This window comes from Chanodichthys erythropterus, chromosome 17 (assembly GCF_024489055.1).
Source record: "Chanodichthys erythropterus isolate Z2021 chromosome 17, ASM2448905v1, whole genome shotgun sequence".
NCBI lineage: Eukaryota > Metazoa > Chordata > Actinopteri > Cypriniformes > Xenocyprididae > Chanodichthys > Chanodichthys erythropterus.
In genome coordinates, this window is record NC_090237.1 from 19,031,863 (window position 1) to 19,059,081 (window position 27,219).

The 27,219-nt window shown below is 37.7% G+C and overlaps 2 protein-coding genes across 5 annotated transcripts; one reads left to right on the plus strand and one right to left on the minus strand.

Moving 5' to 3' along the window:
- Window positions 1-2: 2 nt before the first annotated feature.
- Window positions 3-13,255, minus strand: wdr81 (WD repeat domain 81). Of its 2 annotated transcripts, none has more exons than XM_067366371.1 (12): window positions 13,026-13,255; window positions 11,621-12,019; window positions 7,298-10,836; window positions 7,055-7,162; window positions 6,750-6,943; window positions 6,368-6,549; window positions 6,070-6,235; window positions 5,747-5,912; window positions 4,817-5,644; window positions 3,853-3,998; window positions 3,524-3,706; window positions 3-2,086 (listed from the first exon to the last, which is right to left on the minus strand). In XM_067366371.1, exons 2-12 carry the CDS (start codon window positions 11,977-11,979, stop codon window positions 1,760-1,762), a joined length of 6,198 nt encoding a protein of 2,065 aa, XP_067222472.1. In that variant the 5' UTR covers window positions 11,980-12,019; window positions 13,026-13,255; the 3' UTR covers window positions 3-1,759. The 2 variants fall into 2 exon arrangements, with proteins under 2 accessions (XP_067222472.1, XP_067222471.1); XM_067366370.1 differs by having other exon boundaries at window positions 11,621-12,029.
- Window positions 13,256-16,259: 3,004 nt separating this feature from the next.
- On the plus strand, window positions 16,260-26,943 carry slc13a5b (solute carrier family 13 member 5b). 3 transcript variants are annotated; one of them, XM_067366372.1, is made up of 12 exons: window positions 16,260-16,361; window positions 17,296-17,424; window positions 18,993-19,129; window positions 19,245-19,456; window positions 20,872-21,043; window positions 21,666-21,788; window positions 21,869-22,081; window positions 23,857-23,963; window positions 24,344-24,456; window positions 25,739-25,900; window positions 26,367-26,504; window positions 26,818-26,943. In XM_067366372.1, exons 1-12 carry the CDS (start codon window positions 16,260-16,262, stop codon window positions 26,941-26,943), a joined length of 1,734 nt encoding a protein of 577 aa, XP_067222473.1. The 3 variants fall into 3 exon arrangements, with proteins under 3 accessions (XP_067222473.1, XP_067222474.1, XP_067222475.1); XM_067366373.1 differs by lacking the exon at window positions 16,260-16,361 and having other exon boundaries at window positions 17,311-17,424; window positions 19,245-19,468; window positions 20,881-21,043; XM_067366374.1 differs by lacking the exon at window positions 16,260-16,361 and having other exon boundaries at window positions 17,311-17,424; window positions 19,245-19,461; window positions 20,910-21,043.
- Window positions 26,944-27,219: the final 276 nt, after the last annotated feature.

The following is a 27,219-nucleotide window of genomic DNA, read 5'->3' on the forward strand; positions in this document are numbered from 1 at the left end:
CAAATGGACTTTGTCCTACCAGAATAACCTCTCTGGTGGGTGTTCTGGTTCCAAGCACGAAAATCTAGAGCGACCCGAACAACTGACCATCCCACTCATTCATCAACGAGTAGGTCATTCAATCGCCCCATTCGAATGTTTTTCAGTTGAAATAAAAAATAAAAATAAAAAAAAAATACAAGACATTTATTATCTATTTCTTTTATTTTAAATCATTGAAAAGGTTCGTTTTAGTGAGTATATAGAAAAAGGTCACGTTTTAAAAAATAAAGAAGAAAAATACAATGAAATACAAAAGAGCAATAGCCAATGTGGTTTTAGACGGTGTGCTGCTTCTGTGATATATCAGACAGATGTTTGCTAAATCTCAAATGGATATTATATTTAGCATGAATTATAGTAAAATAATAACCAATTGCATTTTTAAATACTTACAAGGAGTCAGATATAAAGCAATATCAACTTTTCCAAACTGTCTGAGCATACAGGATTCAATGAAAACCTCTACTTAGTAACATAAAATAATGTGCTTTTCAGAATGAAAACTAGAACACTAATCAGTTATAATAAGGACCTGAACTCATATCAGAACTCATAATTCACAAGCCAATTCTTCAAACCTGACAGCTAGTGGGTTTCAGAAAATATATTGTGGTATTAAAGAGCCAGTAACGCATGAATTCTCACTAAATATTCTAACATTGCATATACGGAATGTCTAGAGAAGATAATGTTTTACATAAAGCATTCCAGTAATAAATTAAATAGGTTAGATTTTAGTTGATATCTATTCAAGGACGTTGCAAAAAAGTATTCTTTAAGATCAGAAGCATTAGGCTCAACAAAGATATATATCTTGTATATCATTCATATATAAATGTGTATGTATATACAAACATACATACAGTATGTTGAGTAAAATGTAACATGTCACTTGACCTGGGTTTGTGACAAACAAATTAATTAATACATTATCAAGGTTAATAAAGCATCAAATTGATCTATATAGTCATTAGATACATTTTAAATGTCAAGAGGGTCCAAATTCAGGATTCAGGACCACCCCATTGCATATTAGGTGTTTACACTCTTAGTCAGTGTACAGTAACAGAACGAAGAGTCATCTTGGACTTGACCAAGGTCACATTGTCTTGTTCATTATGCTCCATTGACGTGGATGTAGAAACGTACTGCGTAGTATAGAAAAAAAGTGCCAAACATGGTGCACTATAAACGTCTACCATGAATACTGCATAGTTGCCGAGCAAGTCTGGTGAATCGAATCATATGATATGATCAACATAGTCTAACCTGTGATTCTCACAGTGTTGTTTTTGGTGATTTCACTTGTCTAATGGAAAGTGTAAATGCTACACTAGAACCACACTTGAACTTTCCTGAGCAGCTCATCTCATGCATTCATCTAAGAGTCCATTCACTTGACTTTTTTGAGTCGATTCTTACATACAAAGCAGCTAGTGCAGTTATATCACATGAACCCTAAAAATCATTAAAAAAAAAGACCATTATTTTGATTGTATGAATCGGAGGCAAAATTCAGTTTTGGTCACTTACTAAAGGGCGAGGTCGCAAGTTCTTTTTCAGCGATGTTAATATGGAAATATCAGGCTTGCTCCTTCTACAACTGAAACAGGTTTCTTTGTGCATGGTTGGCAAGATTGTTTCATTCTGGGGAAGGAGCCAAAAGTGGCACAAGGAATATATTATTTTCTGAAAAAGCAACACAACACTAGTTCGTTTAAGCCAGCAGCCTGATGGCACCGTTGTCAGAGCCGAGCAGCAGAAGCCTCTTGGTGGGCAGCACAGACAGACTTGTGAGAGTCCCACGAAAGTTCTCTGAGCTGAGCTTGGTGGATCCCCCCAGGTTGGCTGTGCTGTCCAGAATGGAGTACACACCGATCTTGTTGGCAACAGTTCCCGCCACAATCTCAGCACCGTAAAGATCAAATGCATGGATGGGGTCGGATGGAGTCCTGTACTGGTGGAGTGGCTTGTGCTCCACATCTTTCCAAACAGTCAATGTGTGGTCAGATGAAGAACTAATGAGCAAATTTCCCTCTGTTGCCTACAAAATAATACATAAAAAAAATCAGTTAACAGGTGTCAACAATTTTTAAATGACCCAGTACTTGATTTTTACTTGCAGTGCCAACATTTTCACTGGCTCAACTATAAAAGAATGATCCATTTTTTAATATTTGCTTGCTAGGAATATTCATATTTTTAATGTAATGTTTAGTCTTCTTTACTATTTTTTGTTTCTTTACAAAAAGAAAATTTGCAACAGGCTAGAAATGAAAGTAACCCAATAAATTTATAAATACACTTTTGCTGGAAAAAGATAGCATACTGATTTTTAAATGATTTTGAAAGAAGTCTCTTAAGCTCACCAAGGCTGTATTTATTTGATCAAAAAAAAAAAAAAAGAAAAAAATTTTTTTTTATATATATATACACACACACACTGAAAATAATTTTTCAATACTCTTTGATAAATAGAAAGTTTAAAAGAACAGCATTTATTTGAAATCGAAAAATTACAACATTAGAAATGTCTTTACTGACACTTTTGATCAATTTAATGTATCCATGCGGATTAAAAGTATTATTTACAATCTTAAGGACCCCAAACTTTCCAAAGACTATCCCAAGTAATTTTTGCAAAAATCTGTGTTAACCAGCTACTAGACCACATTATCTTGTTGACTAATCAGCAGAATTTGTGACAATTAAGTTGAATATATAAAAAAAAAATCAAATAGTTAAATTCATAAAAGGCATAAAAATGGATGTACAAGATCCATAAATGTGAGATTATCAGTAGCAACATGGCAGCAGCCCAAAACTCCCTCAACAATGGCCCCGGGGCAGAAGGAACGCTGCTAAATATTGTTGAACCCTGCTAAGGTTCATCCATTTCCTAATAAGTCAAGAATAATAAAGTAATTGTGCAGCAATCTGCACGGCTCATAGATTTTGTCCTAATGAGTAACTCATGTCTATATTTGCCCAAACATGGGCCTCTGGTGGCAGAGACAGACCTTTGACCCCACAAATCAGGGTTAAATAAAGTTTGCCTAGTTCTAGTCGCTTGTTGACTGCATCTGAACAAACCAACGCAGTACAAGTTTTACTCATCATACTGACATTTCAAGCACTGATGTGAATCAAGACACTGAAACCGATGTGTAAAAGTCCATTTCCTGTAATCCACTGGACACTCATGATTTCTGGTTCCTTGCCATTCTAAAACAAGGTCATGCAGTGAATGTAATCCTGTACATTTGGAATAACAACTCATGATGAGTGGTAGAGAAGTAAACAATCTGATTCACAGTTTTTATGAACAGCGTGTATCTTTCTTACGTAATATTCCCTAATAACAACACAGATGCAATTATTGTTTACAAGCACGTGAACTGTGAAAACATCAAAGGACATCAGAGCATGCAGTCGTATGCACGTCTTGCATTACACATTAACCAACGACTTGCATACTCACTTTCATTTGCAGTATATCTCCCTCGTGACCAGGCCAGCCTCTTAGCACCAGACCCGTTCTTGCATCCAGCAGCACTATGAATCCAGTGGAGAAACCTGCCGCCACAGTGCGGCCCCCCGGACTGACAGCCAAGCAGCGGATCAGCCCAGCATTCATGTTATTGTAGGCTAGACGAAACTCATGCTGTCAACAGAGAAATAACAGAGTCCTTACTGGTAATCATAAGCACTGCACAAATGCACGAAGGAATAAAACTGCCTGGCCACTATAATGCTTGATAAAAAACAATTGATGTAAAAATGACTGGATGACAGAGGACTGAGCAGTACCTGCAAGCCAGGTTTGCGCGGGTCTATGAAACGCAGCACAGAGTCAGCGCTAGCAAACACTATGCTGCAGTGAGGAGCTGGCATAGTGGTGACAGCTGTGATGGGGTTCTTCCCATCCAGAGGTTCATTACAGCGTAAATTCTTACCTAGTCATATGAAAGAGAGAGAGAGCAAGGAATCATGTTAAATTTGTTGGTCTGACAGACACAGCCAAAACATACAATATGTACAAAAAATGTATTCTACTTTGTAATGCAAGTTGTAATGTATATATGTTTTGTATATTAATGATTCTATTAATAATAGCATTCTGTAATGGAAATGACAGTTTTTGAGATAAAATGGCAGGCTCCTTTGTCTGCCTATGGCTAAATAAACAGCTACCATTGTATGTATCCGAAATACACAAAAATAAATGTTTTCATACTTTTTGCATCATTTGCCAAAATGACAGCTTAATTGGAAATGATGAACAAAAATATATCACATCACATATTTCACTGCTGTCACTGGAGATAACTGTGGAACAATGGTAATTAAAAAAAAAAAAAAATTGCTATAATACTATTTCACACAGTAAATATTTGAAATATGACATTATTTGATTAAAAAAATATTTAAACATTAATATATTGTAAACTAAATGTTTATTTAATTATGTTTTTGTTTAGAATGTTAAATGAATAATTCATATTTCTATGATTTATTTTCAAAGATTAAAATTTAAAATCTAGGTCAGGGATGAGGGTAAACAATGAAGTCTATGCATAAATCTGAAAGGTTGCAAAAACTAATTATTGAAAGCATGATAAAAGCTTGAAGGTTGAAGAAACATAAAATGTTACTCATTACGAATGAAAAAAAACCAAAAGGTTAATCACACAAAAAATGAACTATTAACATATGCCACAAAAGGTCAGTAATACGACAGATGCTCAAATTAACAGTATTATTACATCCTCACCTGTGAATTGATCCCACAGATGCACAGTACCATCACAGCTCACCACTTCCTGTAAGGCCTCTAGCTGGCCAACATAAAACACAGATTTGCGGTGCTCAGCGTACGTGAGTCGGGGCTCAACCTCTCGTGTGCCATCACCGTGGTTATAAAGCGGCCACAGCCTTACAGTTTTGTCTTTACTCCCTGACAGGAAGTAGTCCTCCCCTGCTAGTGGCGCCAGACATTTTGCAGTGCCCGAGTGGCCCAAGAAACTCTGAAGACGGATCTGGTGGAAGTGGAAGTGCAAGTCCTGCTGGTTAAGGCCGATCTCATACTGCCAGTATGCAAGCCAGTTACCCTGCAGGGAGCGGCTGCTGCGTGGGAGGTCCTGTTTCAGTGCGCTGTCCTCCGGAGTGGATCCCAGGACCCAAGAGTATGAGGAGTGAGAGAACGAAGGTCCAGCTGAGGAAAGTGTAGTGGTGGCTATACTTGTCTGAGGAGCATTGCTACCATAAGGCCTTGTCCATGTTTCCAAAGAGGACAAGTTTGGACTCCCACAGGCTTCAGTGTCCCGGGGTACCTGGATACGGTTTCCCACCAGATGACTGCCAAAGGTTCCTGACTCAGGCAGGATGTCTCCACCTAGTGGTGTGGAAGTGGACGAGGGAGCAGGGAAGGGACTACGACCCATATGGCGGCCCATACTAGGAGAGAGGCCTGTAGCAGATGTTCTCTGTCCTCCAACTGGGTTGGCTTCTGGGCTACCTGGACTTGCTCGTTCATGATATGATTGGGCAAGACTCCAAACTAGCTCGTGATTGAGATCCAGTTTGCGAATTGCTGCATCACCTAAAAAAAACCAAAACAAAACAAAAAAACAAGTGAATAGAACAGCTTTTTCAATGCATAAAAGGTGTGTTAGGCAAGCTAACCAATAGAAATGTGTTTTACCAATGAGACAGTAGAAAGGAATGTAAGATGCATAAGCCATTTCAGGATTAAACACAGCCTGAAGTTCCTCCAAAACCCCAAGCTCACAAGTAACCTCTGTTCCATCTGGAATGCACACGTCTAGGTATGTGCAGTCTCCAACCTCCCTACGTGGGGCACTTCCCATCTGCATATATAGAAAATTCATTTATATCATTAAATAATTATGTTTATTTATTATACAATATCCAATATAATATTTGCAACGCTGTTGTTGAAAATAAGAATTTGTTGTGACTTGCTTGGTTATATAAAATAAAATATTGCAAATTGTCTTTGGTTACCTGATTTTGCAGACAGTTCAGGAAGGAGAAAACTTGGAAGAACCTACGGAGAGTTTCTGCCATGTGCTGCTGTACCATCTCTCGGCCAATACGCAAGCAGATCAGTGCCATGAGGCTCAGGGTCTTCAGACACAATGCGGAACGAGTCTGCACTCCACTAGGAAAGCTGAACACAGAGAGACAAGTTAATAAGAGTCCATTTTAGCCCATGCGCGCCACAAACCAGAGGTCAGCTCTGATTCTCATGGGAAGTTTTAACTTCCTAACCATGACTGATGCACTATATATAAGCTTTTACCCCATCTTAGTTGATGTTAACAAATCCAGCAGAGGCAGCAGAACCTCCTGGTTAATCTTCATCAGCATGTCCATTAGAGTGGTGTCTGACAGGAACACTATAATCTTCTGAGTGAGTACTGCAGCACCCAAAAGCCCAGCCTCCTTTCGAGTGTTCAAACGGCAAGAAGAAGGTGGAGAGACCTGCAAGTTTCAAGGGAGCAGAAATTTAAATAAAAAATTACAAGACAAATGCTTTACTATTAATCAGTTCAAATGAATTATTGAAAAATAATTTCTCAATTACAATAAATTCTTTAAAAAAGTTTGCCAGGCTATTTAAAAAAAAAAAAAAAAAAAAAAAAAAAATTTCATAGAAATTGAGATTCAAAAGCTTCAGTTACCAGGTAACCAATGTAAGGTAGATATTGGTAAGTCAACACTGGTTCTCCGTAGAGATGCGCTATGTAAATAAGACACTCGAGAACTGGTCGTGCAGTCTGGTCACCAACAACTGGTTTCTTTTCATATACACTTCCTACGCTCTCGAGGCTATTTTCCTCATTCGCAGAGAGCATGAACTGGTGTTTGTCAAGACCTTAAAAAACAAAAAGATAATTTTTAACCATTACGACAAATGTTCAAAGCCAAAACCACCAAGAAGTTTAAAATACAGAGATAAATGTCAGTTAAGAGACTGCAGTTGTACCTATGTAACATGAAGTAAGTAATCGCAGCAGGTTCCTAGCGATGAATCGAGATGTCAATGTCGGCCCCAGTTTTGCAGACAGCCATCTGACAGTTTTGCAAACAGTGTCTGGAAAAGATATTGTATTTTTTTATTGCATAATTCAGGTGTACTGTTGAATATTGTAAAATATAGTATGAATATTAAAAATGTACAAATAAATCAAATGCATGACCAAAAAGATCCATCTCTGTTCTAACTAACCTAATAATATCTTGTGTTCTTTTTCCTCAGAGTCCTCTAAAGTGTCATGTTCAGTTTCTTCTTCCTCCATGTTTTTCTCTGCATCTTCTTGCGCAATTCCATTCATGATGTCTCCCTCAAGTGTGGCCACGGTTGCCTCAGACTCCTCTGTGCAGACTGAAAGAGTCATCTCCAGACTGGGCACCCTTTGCACTGTAATCTCTCTGTCTTCTACTGTCTCCTCCTCATCCTCAAGCTCTCCACCATCCTCACCATCACTAGTTTGCTTCAGGTCTTGACAGCTGTCAGCAGATTTTAAACTTGCCCGGTCTCCAATGGACACCTCACTAGCGCTGCTCTTGTCGCTCAGTTTCCCCACACTGAGAGATTCCTGGTCTTGGTCTTTATTTGCTGGGCTTTGGTTCTGCTGTTTGGCAGCAAGCGTTGTTGTTGCTCCAGATGCATTATTATTCACATAAAAGCCATTCTGAAAGTCCTCACCTTCAGTCAGAAAAACCTGGTCATTGAGACTGATGCCTGAGGAGTAATCCACAAGTCCTTGGTCTCCAACAACACCAACGCCTCCACTAGCACCTCCACTGCCTCCTCCTACTTTGCCAGAAGATGTGGCAGTAGACGACCTCCCGTCCTCACACTCATAGTCCTCCTCCTCCTCATCTAAGGCACCAGCAGCTCCTCTTAAAACCTTTAAGCCCTCCCATTCAGTCCCTGCAGCTGTATTGCAGCTTTCAAAGCCAGTGATGACCTGCAGAAAATGTGGAAGAAGGCTGGAAAGAAAGGCCTGCAAACCAAGCCTTACGATAAGCTGCAGCACAAAGCAATCCGTGTAGAGGTAGAAGCGGCCTCGAAGGCATCTGGGATTCTCGTACACCCCTATCAGAGGCTTTAGTAGGTACTTGGAGGCATTGCGAGGCCCAAGAACCTTGGACACAGGCTCAAATAAGTACCAGGCCGCGTAAACAGCAGTGGACTCTTCTGACATCAAAGAAAGCACAAAGGGTAGAAGAATCTCAAGCCCCTCTGCAGTTATGTCACCCTTTAGAAGTGTCTCCAGCTGTTGCCATAAGTTGAACACAATGTCACGGCCCTGGATACTGTTAATGGACTCCATCTTGGAGTGGTAGGAGAATATAAATCTATGCAGTGTTGGAAAATATGCTGGAAAGGGTAGAGGGGATAGGACAGGGCTAAGCAGTTGCCAAGGGTTTGGTGGTGGAAGACCCTCATAAATAGGGTCATATTTGAACAGAAATGGTAGTCCTTGTGGGTATGTTGTGAATATTTCTGTCTTGGAACAATGTTTGTGGACCTGCAGAAGAGTCTCCAGTGCATGATGGAGTGGTAGTGGAACATCTCGAAGGTTTGTACAGCACAGCTTTAATACTGCTTGAAACCGATCACTCAGATGTGTTCCTGGACTCAGTCCTCGCAGTTTGGAGGAATAAAAGATCTCAGCGATGAGAACACCCAAGGCTTGCATATCTCTCTGGAAAAGATCTGTGAATGACAGAGGAACTTTCATTGCAGGTCTCAAGTCTTTCTTGTTCATGTCAAGACCTGTTGTATGGTCTTGATGGACTTGGGAGTGTAGACCTTTCACCAAGAAGTTGTTGAGCTTTTCTAACTCTTCCAAAGGTTGCAGAGGTTTGAATCCCTCTGGCAGGCTTATCTTGAATTTCTCAAAATTAGAAGCTTCTTGTTTTTTACTCAGTGACGCTGCTCTGTGAAGCATGGATGTTCTAATACCTGATCCTAGGGTATTTGTGACATTTCCAGGTGTTTCACCAGGGAGAGAACCATGAGAAGGAGACACAGCCAAAGAAACACTCTCCCCACTGCTCTTTCCACTAGAACCAACCATAGGGATTGGAACAGAAGTAGATGATAATGAGCCACTTAAGTCAAGAGCCTCCATTGCTTGCTCAAGCTCCTCGTCTCTGCCTACCACTGACCAGCCACTGGATTCACATCCTGTTGCCTCTGGGACCAATCCATCCACACCATCCAGCGTGGTTTCAAGTGGTGGAATCTGCCATGTTGTTACATTCACAGGACCAAAATGAGGAGGTTCTGGAGGTGAATACTGGTAGGATGCAAGACGAGGTGGGTGAGGGTGTTCGAACAGTTGTACAACTCCGTAGCTGGTGAGATGGGTGTGGTTATCCACCAAGTGCAAGCACACATTCTTAGCTTTGACTGCTTCTTTACCTGATAGCTTATAGCCAAACGTTAGGTCAATCCAGTGATGCAACTGTTGAGACACTTCTCGACTCTCTAGCAGTTGTCTATGCACAGAAATAAACTCTTCATAGGAGTTACACCATGGAGGAACATCAAGGTCTGGCATGTCTGGGTGAATGGAGTGGAATATAGAAGGATCAGTGTAAAATTCTGGGATGCATTCATCTGGAGTCCAACTCTGAATACGTTCCATACTAGCTGGATATTCATTGGGCTCCCACTGGGAACGAACATGGCTACACAGTACAGATTTGGGCGTCTGTCTAGCTTTGTAGACATAATAAGTGATGTCTGACAGAACATCTGAGATATGATGGGGAACATGGAGGTGATCCGACTGTCCTGAGCCACCAGGTACTACTGGTCCACCAATATCTGAGGCAAAATTGCTTCCACCACTTCCATTAGCTGCTGCTAGTGCTTCTTTGGTCATTTCATATGTGAAGTCTAGTTGTTTATCACCCTTATTCAGACGAAATTTCGACCTCTTGAGATCACGAAATCTTCCATATGGCACAGTGAAATCGACCACCCAAGGTAAAACCGGGTGATAGTTTGGGTCTCCCTCACGCCTCCCAGCCAGTCGATTTAATTCCATCAGATATTGGAAGTTGCTGACTCGACCGTTGACCCAGTCTAGGACCAGAGATTTGAGCTCATCCAGACAATTTTGACAAAGCTGTTCACTCACACCACTGTTATGACTCTGATTGTCTTTTACTGTAACACTTGTTGGCACTCTACTTTCTAATGCATATGACACATCATCCCTGTATTCTCCAAACTTTTCATAATGCGCCAGTGAGACCTTTAGGCGACTGCAGAGCTGCTCATCTATTGCAATGTCAAGTAAGGAGAGTTCGCCACACAATAGCCCTGAGGCATGACATTCGCGCATTGCTATGAGTAGTTGGTACAAAATGAACAATATCTTAGCGTGGCTGTTAGCCAGCTTAGCTGGACTGTATGTGACAATGTCATGAACAGTGTACTGTGTGTATGGGAAAACCATGTAAAGAACCTCCTCTGACTCCAACAAGCATTCTACAGGAAGCACATTTGGACACAAACTGTCAGGACTTTGTTTGGGGGCTGAGCTGCTGGATGGGAATGGGCAGTCTTTCTCCTTCTCTTTGGCTGGAGAGAGGGACGGTGACACTCGATCGGTAGAGATAAAGCCGGAGCTAAACAGTTTCTGCAAGGCTTGCCGAACTGCATCTATGGCTAAAACAGGTGTCTGCTCAACCAAATCTGCATATGGTTGCACATGGTTCATGTAAGCTTCACGCCACAGATTTCTGAAAAAAATGCAGGAAAAAAAAAACCCTATATGTAGGATATTACAAGTAAACACTGATTCACCAAATGCTTATTGCTTGGAAAATACTATAAAAAATTAACAGAACAGTAGGTCTCATGACATCATAATGCACAGTATGAAAAATGGATATTATGCAATTTGAAATTTGTTAAAGATTGCATTTAACAGTGTTAATAAATTAATTACCGTTTTTAAAGAATAACTGGTAACACTTTACAATAATGTTCATTTGTTAACATTAGTTAATGTAATAAGTAACATAAATTAACCATGAGAAATACATTTGTTACGGTATTTGTTAATCTTTGTTAACATTAGTTAATAAAAAAAACAGCTGTTCATTGTTTGTTCATGTTACTTCACAGTGCATTAACTAATGTTAACAAATACAATTCTTGATTTTAATAATGAGATTAATAAACGCTGTGTAAGTGCAGTTCATTATTACTTCATGTTAACTAATGTAGTCAACTAATGTTAACTACTGAACCTTATTGTAAAGTGTTACCAAATAACTTTAATTGAGCATTAGATTATGGCAAAGGTAACCTAAATGCAAATGAGCAAGACAAAATAAATATCCAATTCTAATATAAGCAAAAAAAAACCCTGATATATATTGTTTGATATATATTGCGTTTGCACATCTCAATAGAAGTTTATATTGAACAGATTGTTTAAATCAACAGAATTAAAAACAACAATTATGCAAGCATATTCTCACAAAAAAATATATATAAAGGAAAGACAGTGTAATGTACCTTAAATTAGACTGGGATACTCCCTGCATCAGAGTCATGAAAGAGTCCTGAAGGACTCCCTCCCCATGGCAGCCTGGTTCCCTGGCTAATCGGTATCCCAGTTTGCGCTTTCTAAGGCCTTGGATACAAACACGCGTCCAACCAGATGGCAATTTCATCTGAGAGCGCTGGAGAAGAGTGCATATTTCCCCCTCACTAAAGCACTCATATCTTGCACAGCGAGTAACTCTCCTGTTTCTCAGGGCCATCACCCAGCGAGTTGGGACCAGGACCACCAGTTCATTGGGTCGCTGACTGGGTCCTGTCTGCCGCTGATCAATACCCAGGTCTCTCTCCAAGGCTGGCGCCAACCACTCCATGATCTCTTTCAGTTAACCAGACTGTGGCCTTTGTACACCCCTACAAGAAGCTAAGAAAATGTCAGGAATGACAGGAAGTAAAATAAAAAGCACTATAAGATCCTATTAGTTTTTATAGACACATATTTTCATAACATAAAATAATAAAAAATAACTTTATTGGAGACACATGGAAAATGTGTATTATTATCCACTGCAAACTTGAGTAATAATAATGTAAACTTACATAAAGCACTATGTGCAAGTCCAAGGAAAATAATTAAATAAATTACTGTAGATCATCATAGATGATCTTAAAAGTGTAATCTGAAGAATATTGTTACCAATTACCCTATTTATAGTAGCATAGCCTAATTTATATATTACCATATTACATTTCAGAAGTAATCCACTCAACACCATATGGCAATAATGCATATTACTTACACAAATTATTAAATGTAATGCTCATGATGAACAGATAAAATATTGTAAATCTTCTTTTAAATTAATTATAATCTTTAATAATTGTATAATTATTTTATTATACTAATAATGTTATGCAAATAACAATTTAAAATATGTAATATTTAATAAATTTGGTTGTCCATATGTTTGCACAGCAGAAGCTTGCAGATCAAATCATCTTCGCTCCAGCAACAACTAATGATTTGTCGAGGGCACTGATGTCATCACACAAAATGACATGCATTACCCCGTGACTGTTCTACCATACTTCAGCACGATAACTACAATTATAATCATAACATAATCATCTATGACACAATCTACTGGAAATATCGATCAATAAGATGCAGTACGTTACATTAATTCATCTTTAATTACTGTAACATTTTCAGTTCCTCTTTAACACTGCCCAGAGGAAAAGGAAATAGTGCACTTCTGTCAGTTCTCGCCTGTAAAGTTACAGATTCAGAGGAGCACTTCTCTATACTTGATTAAATCACAAGGCAACCTGTTAGGCTGAAGTAACTACACAAGCTCTACCGTTAAGCAAACATTTGGAAAAGGAGAGATCAGTTCATCTAGCTGTTGTTGTTGCTCACCTCTGCACTGTTTGCTGCTTGTCAGCAACTGAGCTCTGGAACAACTGCCATTACGATGCCAAGTCCCATGTTTGCGGGATGTATAGATTATATTTCCAGTACTTTAAGAACCACCATAACCGCACAATAATTTCCTAAGAAGTCGAGAATATTTTGTTGTCCTTAGAAGCCATAGTGTTGAGTTCAGAGCCTCACGTGACTCTCATCTCTGTGCGTGCGCTCCCAGACCGTGTGATTCTCAACCCGTAGAATTGTGTCATAATAGAAGTCACCGCAATATTACAGGACAAATAAAATAAAAACTATATATATATATATATATATATATATATATATATATATATATATATATATATATATATATATATATATATATACATAATAATAATAAAAACATAAAAAAAAAAAAAAAATATATATATATATATATATATATATATATATATATATATAAAAAACATAATAATAATAAAATATATATATATATATATATATATATATATATATATATATATATATATATATATATATATATATATATATATATATATTATAAAAAATTAAATTACCATATACACATGTTTTAGATTTATGTATAATTTATAGCAATATAATTTCATTTTTTTTTTTAAAGAAATTCTCAACTCAACTCATCTGCTGAAAGCTTATAGCTAATACTTAGTCTTAGTGGAACATAATTCATCTATAAAAAAATAACAATTGTTAATTAGATTAATAAAAAAAATAATTTTAATCATATTTTTAAATAATTTTAAATCATCTTGGCTAAGGACCTCTGATCCATTACCCGCTTATGAATAAAAATAAATAAATAAATAAATAACCAACCAACCAGGTCAGAGGTTAAACTTGTCAACGAAAAAGAATATAGTCTGCAATAATGAACATAAAAAGCAATTATAATACAATAACGCAAGTAAAATCTCTCTTCAAATAATATATATGATTTATCATTCCTTATTTTTATTATTTTCTTATTATTCCTGTTTTTATATATATGTTCATAAATCTTTTTAGAGTCTGAATGTTCCTTACGTCCCTAAGTCCGTTGTTGCTGCTGTCATTCTCTTAGTATGCAGTGGCCCTTGTGAACTGTGGCCCTTTAAATGGATAGTTCAACCAAAAATGAAAATTCTTTCATCATTTACTCACCCCCAAGTTGTTCCAAATCTGTATGAACTTCTTTGTTCTGCTGAACTCAAAGTAAGATGTTTTGAAGAAAGTTTGTGACCAGGCTGCTTTGGGGCACCATTGCCTTGTATAGTAGTGGAGAAAAAAAAAAAAAGAAAAAAAGAAGAAGTCAATGGTGCCCCAGAACTGTTCAGTTTCTCACATTCTTCAAAATATCTTCCTTTGTCTTCAACAGAAAAAATAAATTTATACAGGTTTGGAACAACAAACCTAAGTAAATGATGTACATATTTTTTTTTTTTTTTTTTTTTGGGGTGAACTATCCCTTTAAGATCTCCAAAATCTTTAGATAATTTTCATATTTGTGCAGCTCTGTTAACAGTTTCAAGAGATGGCACATTATCTTTCTCACTGCAGTTGGCTCTCCAAATAATTCTGCTTGTGTTTCATGAATAAGGCCAATTGTTTAATCAGTGAATTAGAAAAAAGTACATTAAAATTTAAAAACAAGCTATTTTTGACACTAATTTAATCAGTGAGACAAACATAGGCCGTGTTAATGAGACACAGACTGTTATTATCACTTTGGTACTGATGTCACATTTTGTCTATTTTGAGAAATATTTTCATACAGTGAATTAAATGTGCAATTCATACCACCCCCTTCTCAACATAAACATCACTTCCTCGAAACTTGTTTGTGATTTTATCTGACAGATACAACAGAGCCAGTGTTTGTCATTCATGCTCATGGGCGCCCCCTAGCATTACTCATTTTTGGTGTCTTAATAATCTGACAAATATGAAGCGTTTAAAATGTGCAATGTGCAACGCGCAAGAGCTGGGAACACTGGAATCGAGAAATGGGAGATATAATCATCAGTTGTATCCACAAACAGCATGATAAAGTATTAGAAGATAGTATTTAGATAGTATGTTTCAATTTACTGAGCAGCTAGTGCTAAATACATGCTATGCCATTGCCTACGCTGAACCTTCCCGGATAAAACTGTTGCCTATAGAAATCCACTAGAGGGCGTCCTGCGATTGTTTCTGTTGTGTATCAAGCAAGCCTTATAACTGACAGCGAGTTGTTATAATGATGAAAAGAGTTGCAGCCTCTACAGTCTTCATTTTTTCATGAATGTCCACCAACTTATTTCTTGTAACTACAGATTTTCTTAGGCTAAACTACTTAAAACTCTTAGACATTTTGGCATGTCAGGTCTAGCTGTCACATCACATGGGAAATTTGTCACAGTAACATCCAGTAGCTAATCATAAGGTTTTTAGTCAAAAGTCGAATCACACAAATGTGTTTTCTTTAGTAGTGGTTTTCGAAACACTCCCAAACTAGAATTTTATAAAAAATTCTGTCTTCCAATCAACAATTTCAGTATCATATTTTATAGCTGGCATATTTTAGCTGTTGGGTATAAGTGATAAACCCACCACACAATAAAACCCACTGAACCATTCAAATAGCTATTTTTATATGTTAGCCATTAGCAAGATGTCACATGTTATTTAAACATGTTAAATCCAATTTAATGTTGCATAGCTGTTGGATATTTTCAGTTACCTTTCACATTTTTAATTTCAGTTATGTGATGTTTTAATTCAGCTATAATAATAAGCTGTTTAATGGCAGGTTGAATTGAAAAAAAAAAAAATATTCATGAACATCCAACTAAACATTTGACATTCCTTCTTTTTTTGTACCATTTTTGTTAATGGTACATTTGACAAAGCTGTTAATTTAGCTTCTAAACAAGCAAAAGTCTGTAACTGTGTTAAATAACATCCACTTTTCTTCTAAATCTCATCAGCCCAGAAACAGCAGCTGGTTCCCTAGATTATCATCAAGTTCTAAAGATAAGAATATGATTTCAAATCTGGCTGCGTGCAGAAGTCTGTAATAATAATTGCTTTTTCTCTCTCACTCTCACTCTCCCTGTCCCTCATTCACTCTCTCTCTCTCTCTCTCTCTCTCTCTCTCACTCCACCCCATAGAGCAGGTTAAAAGGACGTGTCCAACAGTGTTAAACTTACTTTATATGTACAAACTGTCTTTATTTTGAGATGATCCCAACTCTAAAATCCATATGGAACTTGAAGAATGGGATAGTTCTTTTCTTCACTCCTTTGATTCTTCTTCCACTCCCAGTGGTCATCAACACAAGGGTATGTAAATTAAACTTTTAGCTGAATTGAACAAAATTTGGCCAATTTTTTTAATTCAGTGCTGAGTGCTTAAACTTATCTAATTACTTCAATTGTGTAGATTCTGCAAGCTTTTGTCTGAGGTCATGCACCTGTCAAACGCTGCAGTAACGTATATGAAAATATATTCTGTGTTTAGTACATGAGGACTACATTTGTACCCTGAGGCCTCCATGTACAATAATTCATTGTGCCTCAAAATTGTTTTTTTAACCCTTTGTCATTGTGTATGTTCAAGCGTGGGAACACATAGTAAGTCTAAATTCCTGACTAAGTCAATGTGTTGTGATCATGACCCTCACGTGCATATTTGAGACCGTACCCATATCGACTACTCTCGTTGATAGGTAGATTAACAAATGTCAACCTCTCAAAAATGAATTTCATTGATGAATTTATTCATCCTCTGCCATTGCCAGGCCCACTTAAGCAATTTCAAAGATCATATTTAACATATTTAAAAAGGCAATAAAATTACAGCGGGGTCCAAAAGCCTGAGACCACATAAAAAATCTGGGATTCATCACTTGGAAGAAAACCCCCAAAATTTTTAGATTTTGAAAATGTTTTGACAAAGAAACATTATGATATTAAATAATAAACAAAACAAAGATCACATCACTATGGTCACCAAATGGTCTTTAGATTCTCAAATCATAGACATACCAAATTCAATTCAATTCAAATTTGCTTTTTTTAATCAGATTGTGTTGCTGATTTGTAATAACATAACATATCATATAGCATAGAATTACATAAAAATAGCATTTAATGCATTCAATTAGTAAAATATGACTTTCAGACGTTTGGACCTCATTATAATAGGTGCCTATCTACAATGTGTGTAGAACCACAGTAGCTTGTAGTTTTAAAAGAGCATGTTTCCATCTTCCAGGAGGCCAGCTGTGCCTACGTAATCATACTGATGGCAGTATACTGGTGTACTGAGGCTCTTCCTTTAGCTGTCACATCACTGCTACCTGCTGTCCTCTTCCCCATGCTTGGCATCATGCAGTCCAAAATGGTAAGTTGTTTAAAGGGTTAGTTCACACAGAAATGAAAATTATCCCATGATTTACTCACCCTCAAGCCATCCTAGGTGTATATGACTTTCTTCTATTAGTCAAACACAATCTGATTCTGGATCTTCCAAGCTTTATAATGGGAGTAAATAGTAACAGACCACATACATCCATTATTAAAGTAATCTATACAGCTCCAGGGGGTTAATAAAGGCCTTCTGAAGCAAAGCGATGGGTTTGTGTAAGAAAAATATTCATATTTATAACTTTATAGAGTATAATCACTAGCTTCCGGTAACATCCGTCCGCGTGTTCACGAGAGAGTCGAGTTCCGGCATATGATGTACGTAGTAGCGTAAGCTTAGGTGAGAGTAGATCTCGCGGTTCACACAAATAGGGCTGGGCAACAAACTCAAGCTCCTCGGATATTTCTCTTTAAAAATTCTCATTTTAGACTTCTTATTCATGACCAGTGTTTTGTTTTGCTCTATCCTCTGTGCTTCCATGTTCGTCAATACGTCATACGTCAGTTCTAGTGTTGCACGATATACCTACTAGAAAGGTATCGCGATACCCTGCTTTTAAAAACGGTCCGGTTCTTAATATTATTAGTACCGGTACTCAGTGTTGCCAACTAATTTTAAGGGGAAGTTGCTAAAGGCAGATCGTTTTGTTGCTAAAAGTTGCTAAATGACATTGTGACGTAATTGCGCCAACGCAAAACTACATAGATATTATTTGAAATGCTAATTTAGATGTGTTTGTGAAATAAATACACACACACACACACACACAGCATTTTTAAAATGAATACAAACAACACTTTTTTTTAAAGGGTTATGACACTTACACGTTTTGTCTATCAAGATCATTTTTACAAGTTAACACAACATCTATATATTTTGAAGCCTAAATAAAGTCGTCAGATATAAAAGGCTAACAGTAGGCTATAAACGGACTACAGCACACCATGGTCGCGGATTAACGGCGTCACCACCAAGCGTCCTCAAACTTTATTTAGAAAACAACTCTATTTTAAAACATGCTCGCTGATTATGATCTGCGCTGTGTATGAATACTTATCCACTTTTTCATGAGAAATGCTGTCCAAATGTCCTGTTTGTCATGATGACGTCTAAAGTCCCCGCCAAAGGATTTAACATCTAGTGATGGGCGATGTCACTCCTGTCTCCTGACAAAAACATTGCATGAGGCGCCTGTAGTGTGTGGAAAGTTACTGGACAAGTCTCTCGTCACTCGTCTCTCACAAGGAACGTCATGGCAGTGATTGACAAGTCAGAGGGCCAATCGTTTATGCGATGATCGCGTAAATGATTGGCTGATGTTTTTAAGGCCCTACCTCGTGCACAGATGATGTATATTAATATTATTACTTTCAGTGCACCTAATAAATAGTCTTTTATCAGTTAGTAAAGACAGTTTCAAGTAGTATTGCAAAAATGTATAAAACAAAACATCCTCTGTAGCACCTTTAAGAAAAGTATAAATGAAGAGAAGAACAGCCTGAAAGCACACATCAAAAAGCTAAAGCATTGCTGTTGTTCTCTAGGTGTGTATGCAGTACCTGAAGGACACTAACATGCTGTTTGTGGGCGGACTGATGGTCGCTGTGGCAGTTGAACACTGGAACCTCCACAAACGTATCGCCTTAAGAGTGCTGCTCATTGTTGGGGTGCGCCCAGCGCTGTAGGTTAAACCCTGTACTGGGCACAGTAATTGGTAGACTGTTAAATCCACTCTGTATTCATGTAGATTTCACTCTTGTATTCACATTCGGACTATTTTCTCTGTATTAATACAGCCTGATGCTGGGTTTCATGGGGGTGACAGCTTTCCTCTCCATGTGGATCAGTAACACAGCTACCACGGCCATGATGGTCCCCATAGTGCAGGCTGTGCTGGAACAGCTGAACAAACAGGAGACAGAGCCTTCGCAGATGACCTGCAGTGAGGAGCGGCCCCAGGCCCCTGAGGCGGAGTACAAACAGACGGCAAAAGACAGAGAAAGAGAAGGTCAGGCGAAGAATAAGATGTAGTACATACACTACCATTCAAAAGTTTGTGGTCAGTAAGTATTTTGAAAGAAATTTGTGCTTTTATTCAGCAAGAATGGATTAAACTGGTCAAAAGTGACAGTAAAGACATTTATAGCCTAATGGTGCAAAAGATTTCTGAATGACATTTTAAAATAAAGTAAAATAGTAAAGTTATTTTAAAGGTGCCATCGAATGTTTTTTTACAAGATGTAATATAAGTCTAAGGTGTCCCCTGAATGTGTCTGTGAAGTTTCAGCTCAAAATATTCCATAGATTTTTTTTAAATAATTTTTTTAACTGCCTATTTTGGGGCATCATTAAAAATGAGCCGATTCATGCTGCTGGCCCTTTAATTGCTCGCGCTATCCGCCCCCCCCCCAGAGCTCTCGACTCTATCGTTGCATAAACAAAGTTCACACAGCTAATATAACCCTCAAAATGGATCTTTACAAAGTGTTCATCATGCAACATGTCTAAGCGCGTAAGTATAGTATTTATTTGGATGTTTACATTTGATTCTGAATGAGTTTGAGGCTATGCTCTGTGGCTAAAGCTAACATTACACACTGTTGGAGAGATTTATAAAGAATGAAGTTGTGTTTATGAATTATACAGACTGCAAGTGTTTAAAAAATGAAAATAGCGACGGCTCTTGTCTCCGTGAATACAGTAAGAAACGATGGTAACTTTAACCACATTTAACAGTACATTAGCAACATGCTAACAAAACATTTAGAAAGACAATTTACAAATATCACTAAAAATATCATGATATCATGGATCATATCAGTTATTATTGCTCCATCTGCCATTTTTCACTATTTTCCTTGCTTGCTTACCTAGTCTGATGATTCAGCTGTGCAGATCCAGACATTAATACTGGCTGCCCTTGTGTAATGCCTTTCATAATGTTGGGAACATGAGCTGGCATATGCAAATATTGGGGTCATACATATTAATGATCCCGACTGTTACGTAACAGTTGGTGTTTTGTTGAAATTCGCCTGTTCTTCGGAAGTTTTTTAAACAAATGAGATTATTTATAAGAAGGAAGAAACAATGGAGTTTGAGACTCACTGTATGTCATTTCTATGTACTGAACTCTTGTTATTCAACTATGCCGAGGTAAATTCAATTTTCAATTCGATGGCAAATTGTAAATTTTCGATTGGTTCGATTGGTTAAATTGTAATAATATTTCACAATATAACTATTTTTACTGTATTTGTGATCAAATAAATGCAGCCTTGGTGAGCATAAGAGACTTCTTTCAAAACATTAAAAAGTCTTACCAATCCCAAACTTTTGACAGCTAATTACAAGACAGAATGTTTATTTTTGGATGAGCTATCACTTTTAGCTAAGTATAGAAGTATATTCCCTATTTCTTAGTGGTGCTACGCATTTTGGATGTCTCAGCAGAGGCCAAGCAAAAGGAGTCAGCAGAAAAGAGGCTCATGGCTAAAGGCATGACTCTGTGTGTGTGCTATGCTGCCAGTGTTGGGGGAACGGCCACACTCACAGGCACTGGACCTAACCTAGTACTTAAGGGTCAGATGAACCAGTGAGTATTAACCCTACATGCTAAAAATTGCTGTGTTAAAAACAACCCAAGTTGAGTTGAAAATGGACAAACCCAGCAATTTGGTTGTTTTAACATTGAAAATGGGTTGTAACCCAGCGGTTGTTTTTAAATATTTACCCAACCTGCTGGGTAGTTTTATTTAACTCAACTATTGTTTAAAAATAATTGTATTACTTGCTTAAAATGAACCCAAAGTATGTTGGAAATTAACATTTAATAATATGTTTAATAAATGAACATTTATTAATAAGTTTAATGAATAATAATGAATGCAATACAATACAAAAATCATTTATTAAATTGCTTAATAATAAATCTTCACCTTTTGATTATTATTATTGCCTCTAGTAATTATGTATCTGATTTTTAATTTCCACCTATTTTGGGTTCATTTTTAGCCAGTCATATAGTAATTTTTAAACAAAAGTTGGGTTAAATAAAATTGCCCAGCACGTTGGGCAAACATTTAACGCAACTGCTGGGTTTGTCCATTTTCAACCCAACTTTGGGTTGTTTTTAACCCAGCATTTTTTTAGAGTGTATGATACACTTTACTTCTACAGTTTCAAGTAACTGAACTCTTTGCTTTATTTTCCCCCAGATTATTTCCTGAGAATGGTGATGTCATCAACTTCGCCTCATGGTTTGGGTTTGCGTTCCCCAACATGATCATAATGCTGACGATAGCTTGGCTCTATCTTCAGTTCATTTTCATGGGATTCAAGTATGATAAATAATCACTTTGGTAGAATTCACCTTTGCTTTTTCCATTCCTTTCATGAAGCACTTTATTCATGTCTCCAGCATTAAGAAGACATGGGGATGTGGGGCAGTAAAATCGGAGAAGGAAATAGCCGCCTACAACATAATCCGAGAGCAGCATCTTCTACTGGGACCGATGTGTTTTGGTGAACTCAGCGTTCTGGCTCTCTTCAGTTTGCTTGTGGCGCTGTGGTTTACTCGAGATCCTGGATTTGTGGCAGGCTGGGCAACACACACCTTCAACACTGAAGCAGAGTATGATTTAGTCTTAGATCACTGAATTTATTGCAAAGCTGCAATTTATTGAAGTCACCAACCATGATTGATACCAATCAAGTCATTACCAAAGCCACTTATCATAGATATATATTATATATATCTATGATAAGTGGTATATTAAACAGTATCTCACAGAAGTGAGTACACCCCTCATATTTTTGTAAATATTTTATTATATCTTTTCATGTGACAACACTGAAGAAATTACACTTTGCTACAATGTAAAGTAGTGAATGTACAGCTTGTATTACAGTGTAAATTTGCTGTCCCCTTAAAAAATAACTCAACACACAGCCATTAATTTCTAAACAGCTGGCCAAAAAAGTGAGTACACCTCTAAGTGAAAATGTCCAAATTGGGCCCAAATTTTCAATATTTTGTGTGGCCACCATTATTTTCCAGCACTGCCTTAACCCTCTTGGGCATGGAGTTCACCAGAGCTTCATAGGTTCCACTGGAGTCCTCTTCCACTCCTCCATGATTACATCACAGAGCTGGTGGATGTTAGAGACCTTGCGCTCCTCCACCTTCCATTTGAGGATGCCCCACAGATGCTCAATAGGGTATAGGTCTGGAGACACGCTTGGCCAGTCCATCACCTTTACCCTCAGCTTCTTTAGCAAGGCGATGGTCGTCTTGGAGGGGTGTTTGGGGTCGTTAAAATGTTGGAATACTGCTCTGCGGCCCAGTCTCCGAATGGAGGAGATCATGCTCTGTTCCCTCAATGAACTGTAGCTCCTTAGTGCCGGCAGCACTCATGCAGCCCCAGACCATGACGATCCCACCACCATGCTTGACTGTAGGCAAGACACGCTTGTCTTTGTATTCCTCACCTGGTTGCCGCCACACACGCTTGACACCATCTGAACCAAATAAGTTTATCTTGTTCTCATCAGACCACAGGACATGGTTCCTGTAATCCATGTCCTTGGTCTGCTTGTCTTCAGCAAACTGTTTGTGGGCTTTCTTGTGCATCATCTTTAGAAGAGCTTCCTTCTGGGACGACAGCCATGCAGACCAATTTGATGCTGTGTGTGGCGTATGGTCTGAGCACTGACAGCCTGACAACTTTTGGATATGACACTGAGCTTGTGCACTCAAACTTTGGTCGACCATGGCGAGTCCTGTTCTGAGTGGAACCTGTCCTGTTGAACCGCTGTATGGTCTTGGCCACCGTGCTGCAGCTCAGTTTCAGGGTCTTGGCAATCTTCTTATAGCCTACGCCATCTTTATGCAGAGCAACAATTCTTTTTTCAGATCCTCAGAGAGTTCTTTGCCATGAGGTGCCATGTTGAACTTCCAGTGACCAGTATGAGAGAGTAAGAGCAATAACACCAAATTTAACACACCTGCTCCCCACTCACACCTGAGACCTTGTAACACTAATGAGTCACATGACACAGAGAAAATGGCTAATTGGGCCCAATTTGGACATTTTCACTTAGGGGTGTAATCACTTTTGTGGCCAGCAGTTTAGACATTAATGGCTGTGTGTTGAGTTATTTTGATGGGACTGCAAATTTACACTATTATACAAGCTGTACACTCACTACTTTACATTGTAGCAGAGGGTAATTTCTTCAGTGTTGTCACATAAAAAGATATAATAAAATATTTACAAAAATGTGAGGGGTGTAGTCACTTCTGTGAGATACTGTATGTATTATATTATATTAAAAATATATGTAGTTATTCAAACCATATTGGAATAATAATATTACTTTTTGGTGTTTAATATTCCATACATTTAGATATGTGACAGATGCTACAGTTGCGGTCTTCATTGCCATGTTACTCTTCATTCTTCCATCAAAACCACCACGGCTTTGCTTCTGGTCATCAACTGGTTCTGAAACAGGTAGAAAGAATTTTACACAACAAAAAGGTCTACATTGAAAACTGGAGCGTATAAGTGCTATATGTTGGACGGCTGAGAGTATTGATAATGGTTGCTACACTGTAAAAAAAATATTTTCCTGATTTGTTATCACAACATGTTTTCTTTTGTCAAATCAACTTAGATAATTAATATGGTTCAGATAATATTTTGAGTTTCTGTTGATTAAACCAATCGTCTTCATTGGATTAACTCACAATTTTAATTTCAATGAACTCAAAATTTTAAGCCAGCCAGGTAACTTACCTTTTTAAGTTAAACCAACAATTTTTTTTTCTTACAATATATGACTCTCTGCAATCTATTTATCTGTCTGTCTATCTGTTTTCATTCATTCACAGAGCCTCAGCTCTCTTCTGCACCCCTGCTCTCCTGGAAAGTAGCTCAAAAGAAGTTACCCTGGAACATAGTTTTGCTTCTAGGTGGAGGATTTGCCCTGGCCAAAGGTAGCGAGGTGAGAGTTTTATGCACTCAGTGAAAAAGAAAAGTCTTTGCTTTAAAACAATAATTATTATGTTTCTCCAAACCGCTGTCAAGATATAATCATTTAAATGGTGGCTGTCATAAAACTTGCCTGTAAACATTTGCAAACATTTTTCAGAATTCTTTTGACAGGATATTTATTAAAAAATATAATAATTAAGACATTAACAGGATAAATAAAAACATAAAATGTTTATAATATAGAGCATACATGTGACCATGGACCACAAAACCAGTCATAAGGGTCAATTTTTTGGTGTATGGGTTGTTAGGATAGGACAATATTTGGCCGAGATACAACTATTTGAAAATCTGAAATCTGAGGGTGAAAAAAAATCTAAAAATTGAGAAAATCGCCTTTAATGTTGTCCAAATGAAATCCTTAGCAATGCATATCCACTCGCAAATTTACAGAACATCTTCATGGAACATGATCTTTACTTAATATCCTAATGATTTTTGGAATAAAAGAAAAATCGATCATTTTGACCCATACAGTGCATTGTTGGCTATTGCTTCAAATATATCCGTGCGACTTATGACTTTTTTGGGGGTTTTTTTTGGTTCAGGGTCACATATTTAACAGTGTGGAAAAATTTTGTTGACAAAAAAGGTTTGTTGTCAATAGCGTAGCAAAGTATGAAGCATGGCTCACATACACTTTTAAAAAGAAAGGTTCTAAATGGGGGTTTTCACAGTGATGCCATAGAAGAACCATTTAGAAGTTCCCCAAAAAACCTTTCAGTTAAATTTATTTTCTTAGTGTGCAGAACATTTTAAAAATCTAACCTTTTTCCACTATAAATAACCTTTTGTGCGACGGAAAGGTTACATTGATGTTAATGGTTCTTCATGGAACCATAGATGCCAATGTAGAACCTTTATTTTTAAGAGTGCAGAAATCACTTTCCAACATAGCAGCTTTCAGTCAATTTACGTGACCAACTTGATCCCACTGCAAAATCTGTGTGGGGAAATATTTTGCTTTCACACTCCAAATTGTGTGAATTCCTATTGAAATTACTAGATGATTTTGAAAACAAATTTCACCAAGCAACGATAAATCTGACCACACCTTTAGGTCTCATACTGATAGCGCACATCATGTCCAAAACCTCATACTTTACTCTGATAATAAAAAACATGATTAATTAGCTTGAGCATACAGATGTGTTGATCATCATTATGATTAATATAATGAATAACTTCCAGATTTTTGACCTGCATCTGACCTCATATATCTCTTTTGTCAGGAGTCAGGTCTATCCAGATGGATGGGAAACCAGTTAACTCCCCTACACAGTATCCCTCCCTGGGCCATTGTTATCATCCTGTGCCTCTTGATTGCCGTTTTCACTGAATGCACCAGCAATGTGGCCACAGCAACCCTTTTCCTCCCTGTTCTTGCTTCTATGGTAAGAATTTAATGTAAAATCAGGAGCAAAATTGAAAGCCTTAGGAAGGTATTCTCATACTTATCAGGGAATAGGTGCTGTAAAAGCCTTCAATGCAACTTGAACATGAGGAAATGACATACACCCACAAACACACATACATTGTATATTACATGCATACATAATGTGATAATCATATCTGTACTCTTATTTTTTATCCCGAAAAGGGGCAGGTGCTCAAATTCTTGAAATAGCATCAGCCGTGATGTTGTATTGCTCACCAGCTGTGCAATACTTCAATGAAACGGCAGCCTCCGTGCAGACATGACTCACTAATCTCTAAGAATTACAGCCCAATTACAGACACTTTGTGACGAGCTTAGGAAACACGCACTTAGATCAGAGACACATGAGTCAGCGCTGTCCACAATTCAATCTTGTTTTCTGCTTTATAAATATGTCAGACATTTCTGATTGTGTTTCGCAGTCTCAATCTGTTGGAATCAACCCTCTGTACGTCATGGTGCCATGCACACTCAGCGCTTCATTCGCGTTCATGTTACCTGTGGCAACTCCTCCAAACGCTATAGTCTTTTCCTACGGATATCTCAAGGTTTCAGACATGGTGAGTACCAAAATCTGTTTTGTTCCAGACAAAATAATAATAGCATTCCCTGGTTTGCTCAGCCCAAGTGCCACTTTCAGCTCATTTTCATATTCAGAAGCTCAACAAAACAAAAAGGAACTGGTTTAAAGGATCAGATGTCAGACATCAAATGTATGTAGTTACTTCAGTGATGTAGCATTGTTGAAACAAATGTGACCCAATATATAGACAAACCATAAGTTGTTTTACCACTTCTAAAAGATTTTCCTTCCCATCTGCTCCAGTGACCAATAAACTCACTCAGTGACGTTTAACTTTTTGTTTTTCTCAGGCAAAAACTGGCATGATGATGAATGTTATAGGGATTTTATGCATCACCTTAGCCATCAACACCTGGGGCAAGGCCATGTTCAACCTAGGTTCTTTCCCTGCATGGGCCAACCAAACAATAATATGATGGACAGTACAAGGCCAAATGCAAACCAGCAAGCTGCTCATTTTCTTCCCATTATTCTCAAAAACTTCATGGATCAAAGCTGTAGCACAGAAAAACTGGAATCTGCCATGTCTTGCGGGATTATTTTGCACATTCATAACCTCTTTCACTTAAGGCCTGACTAACTAAGCAGCAACATATGCTATGTTCAAATATTTGGGGTCAGTAACATGTTTTGAAAGAAGTCTCTTATGAACTGCATTTATTTGATTAAAAATACAATAAGAACAAGAGAAA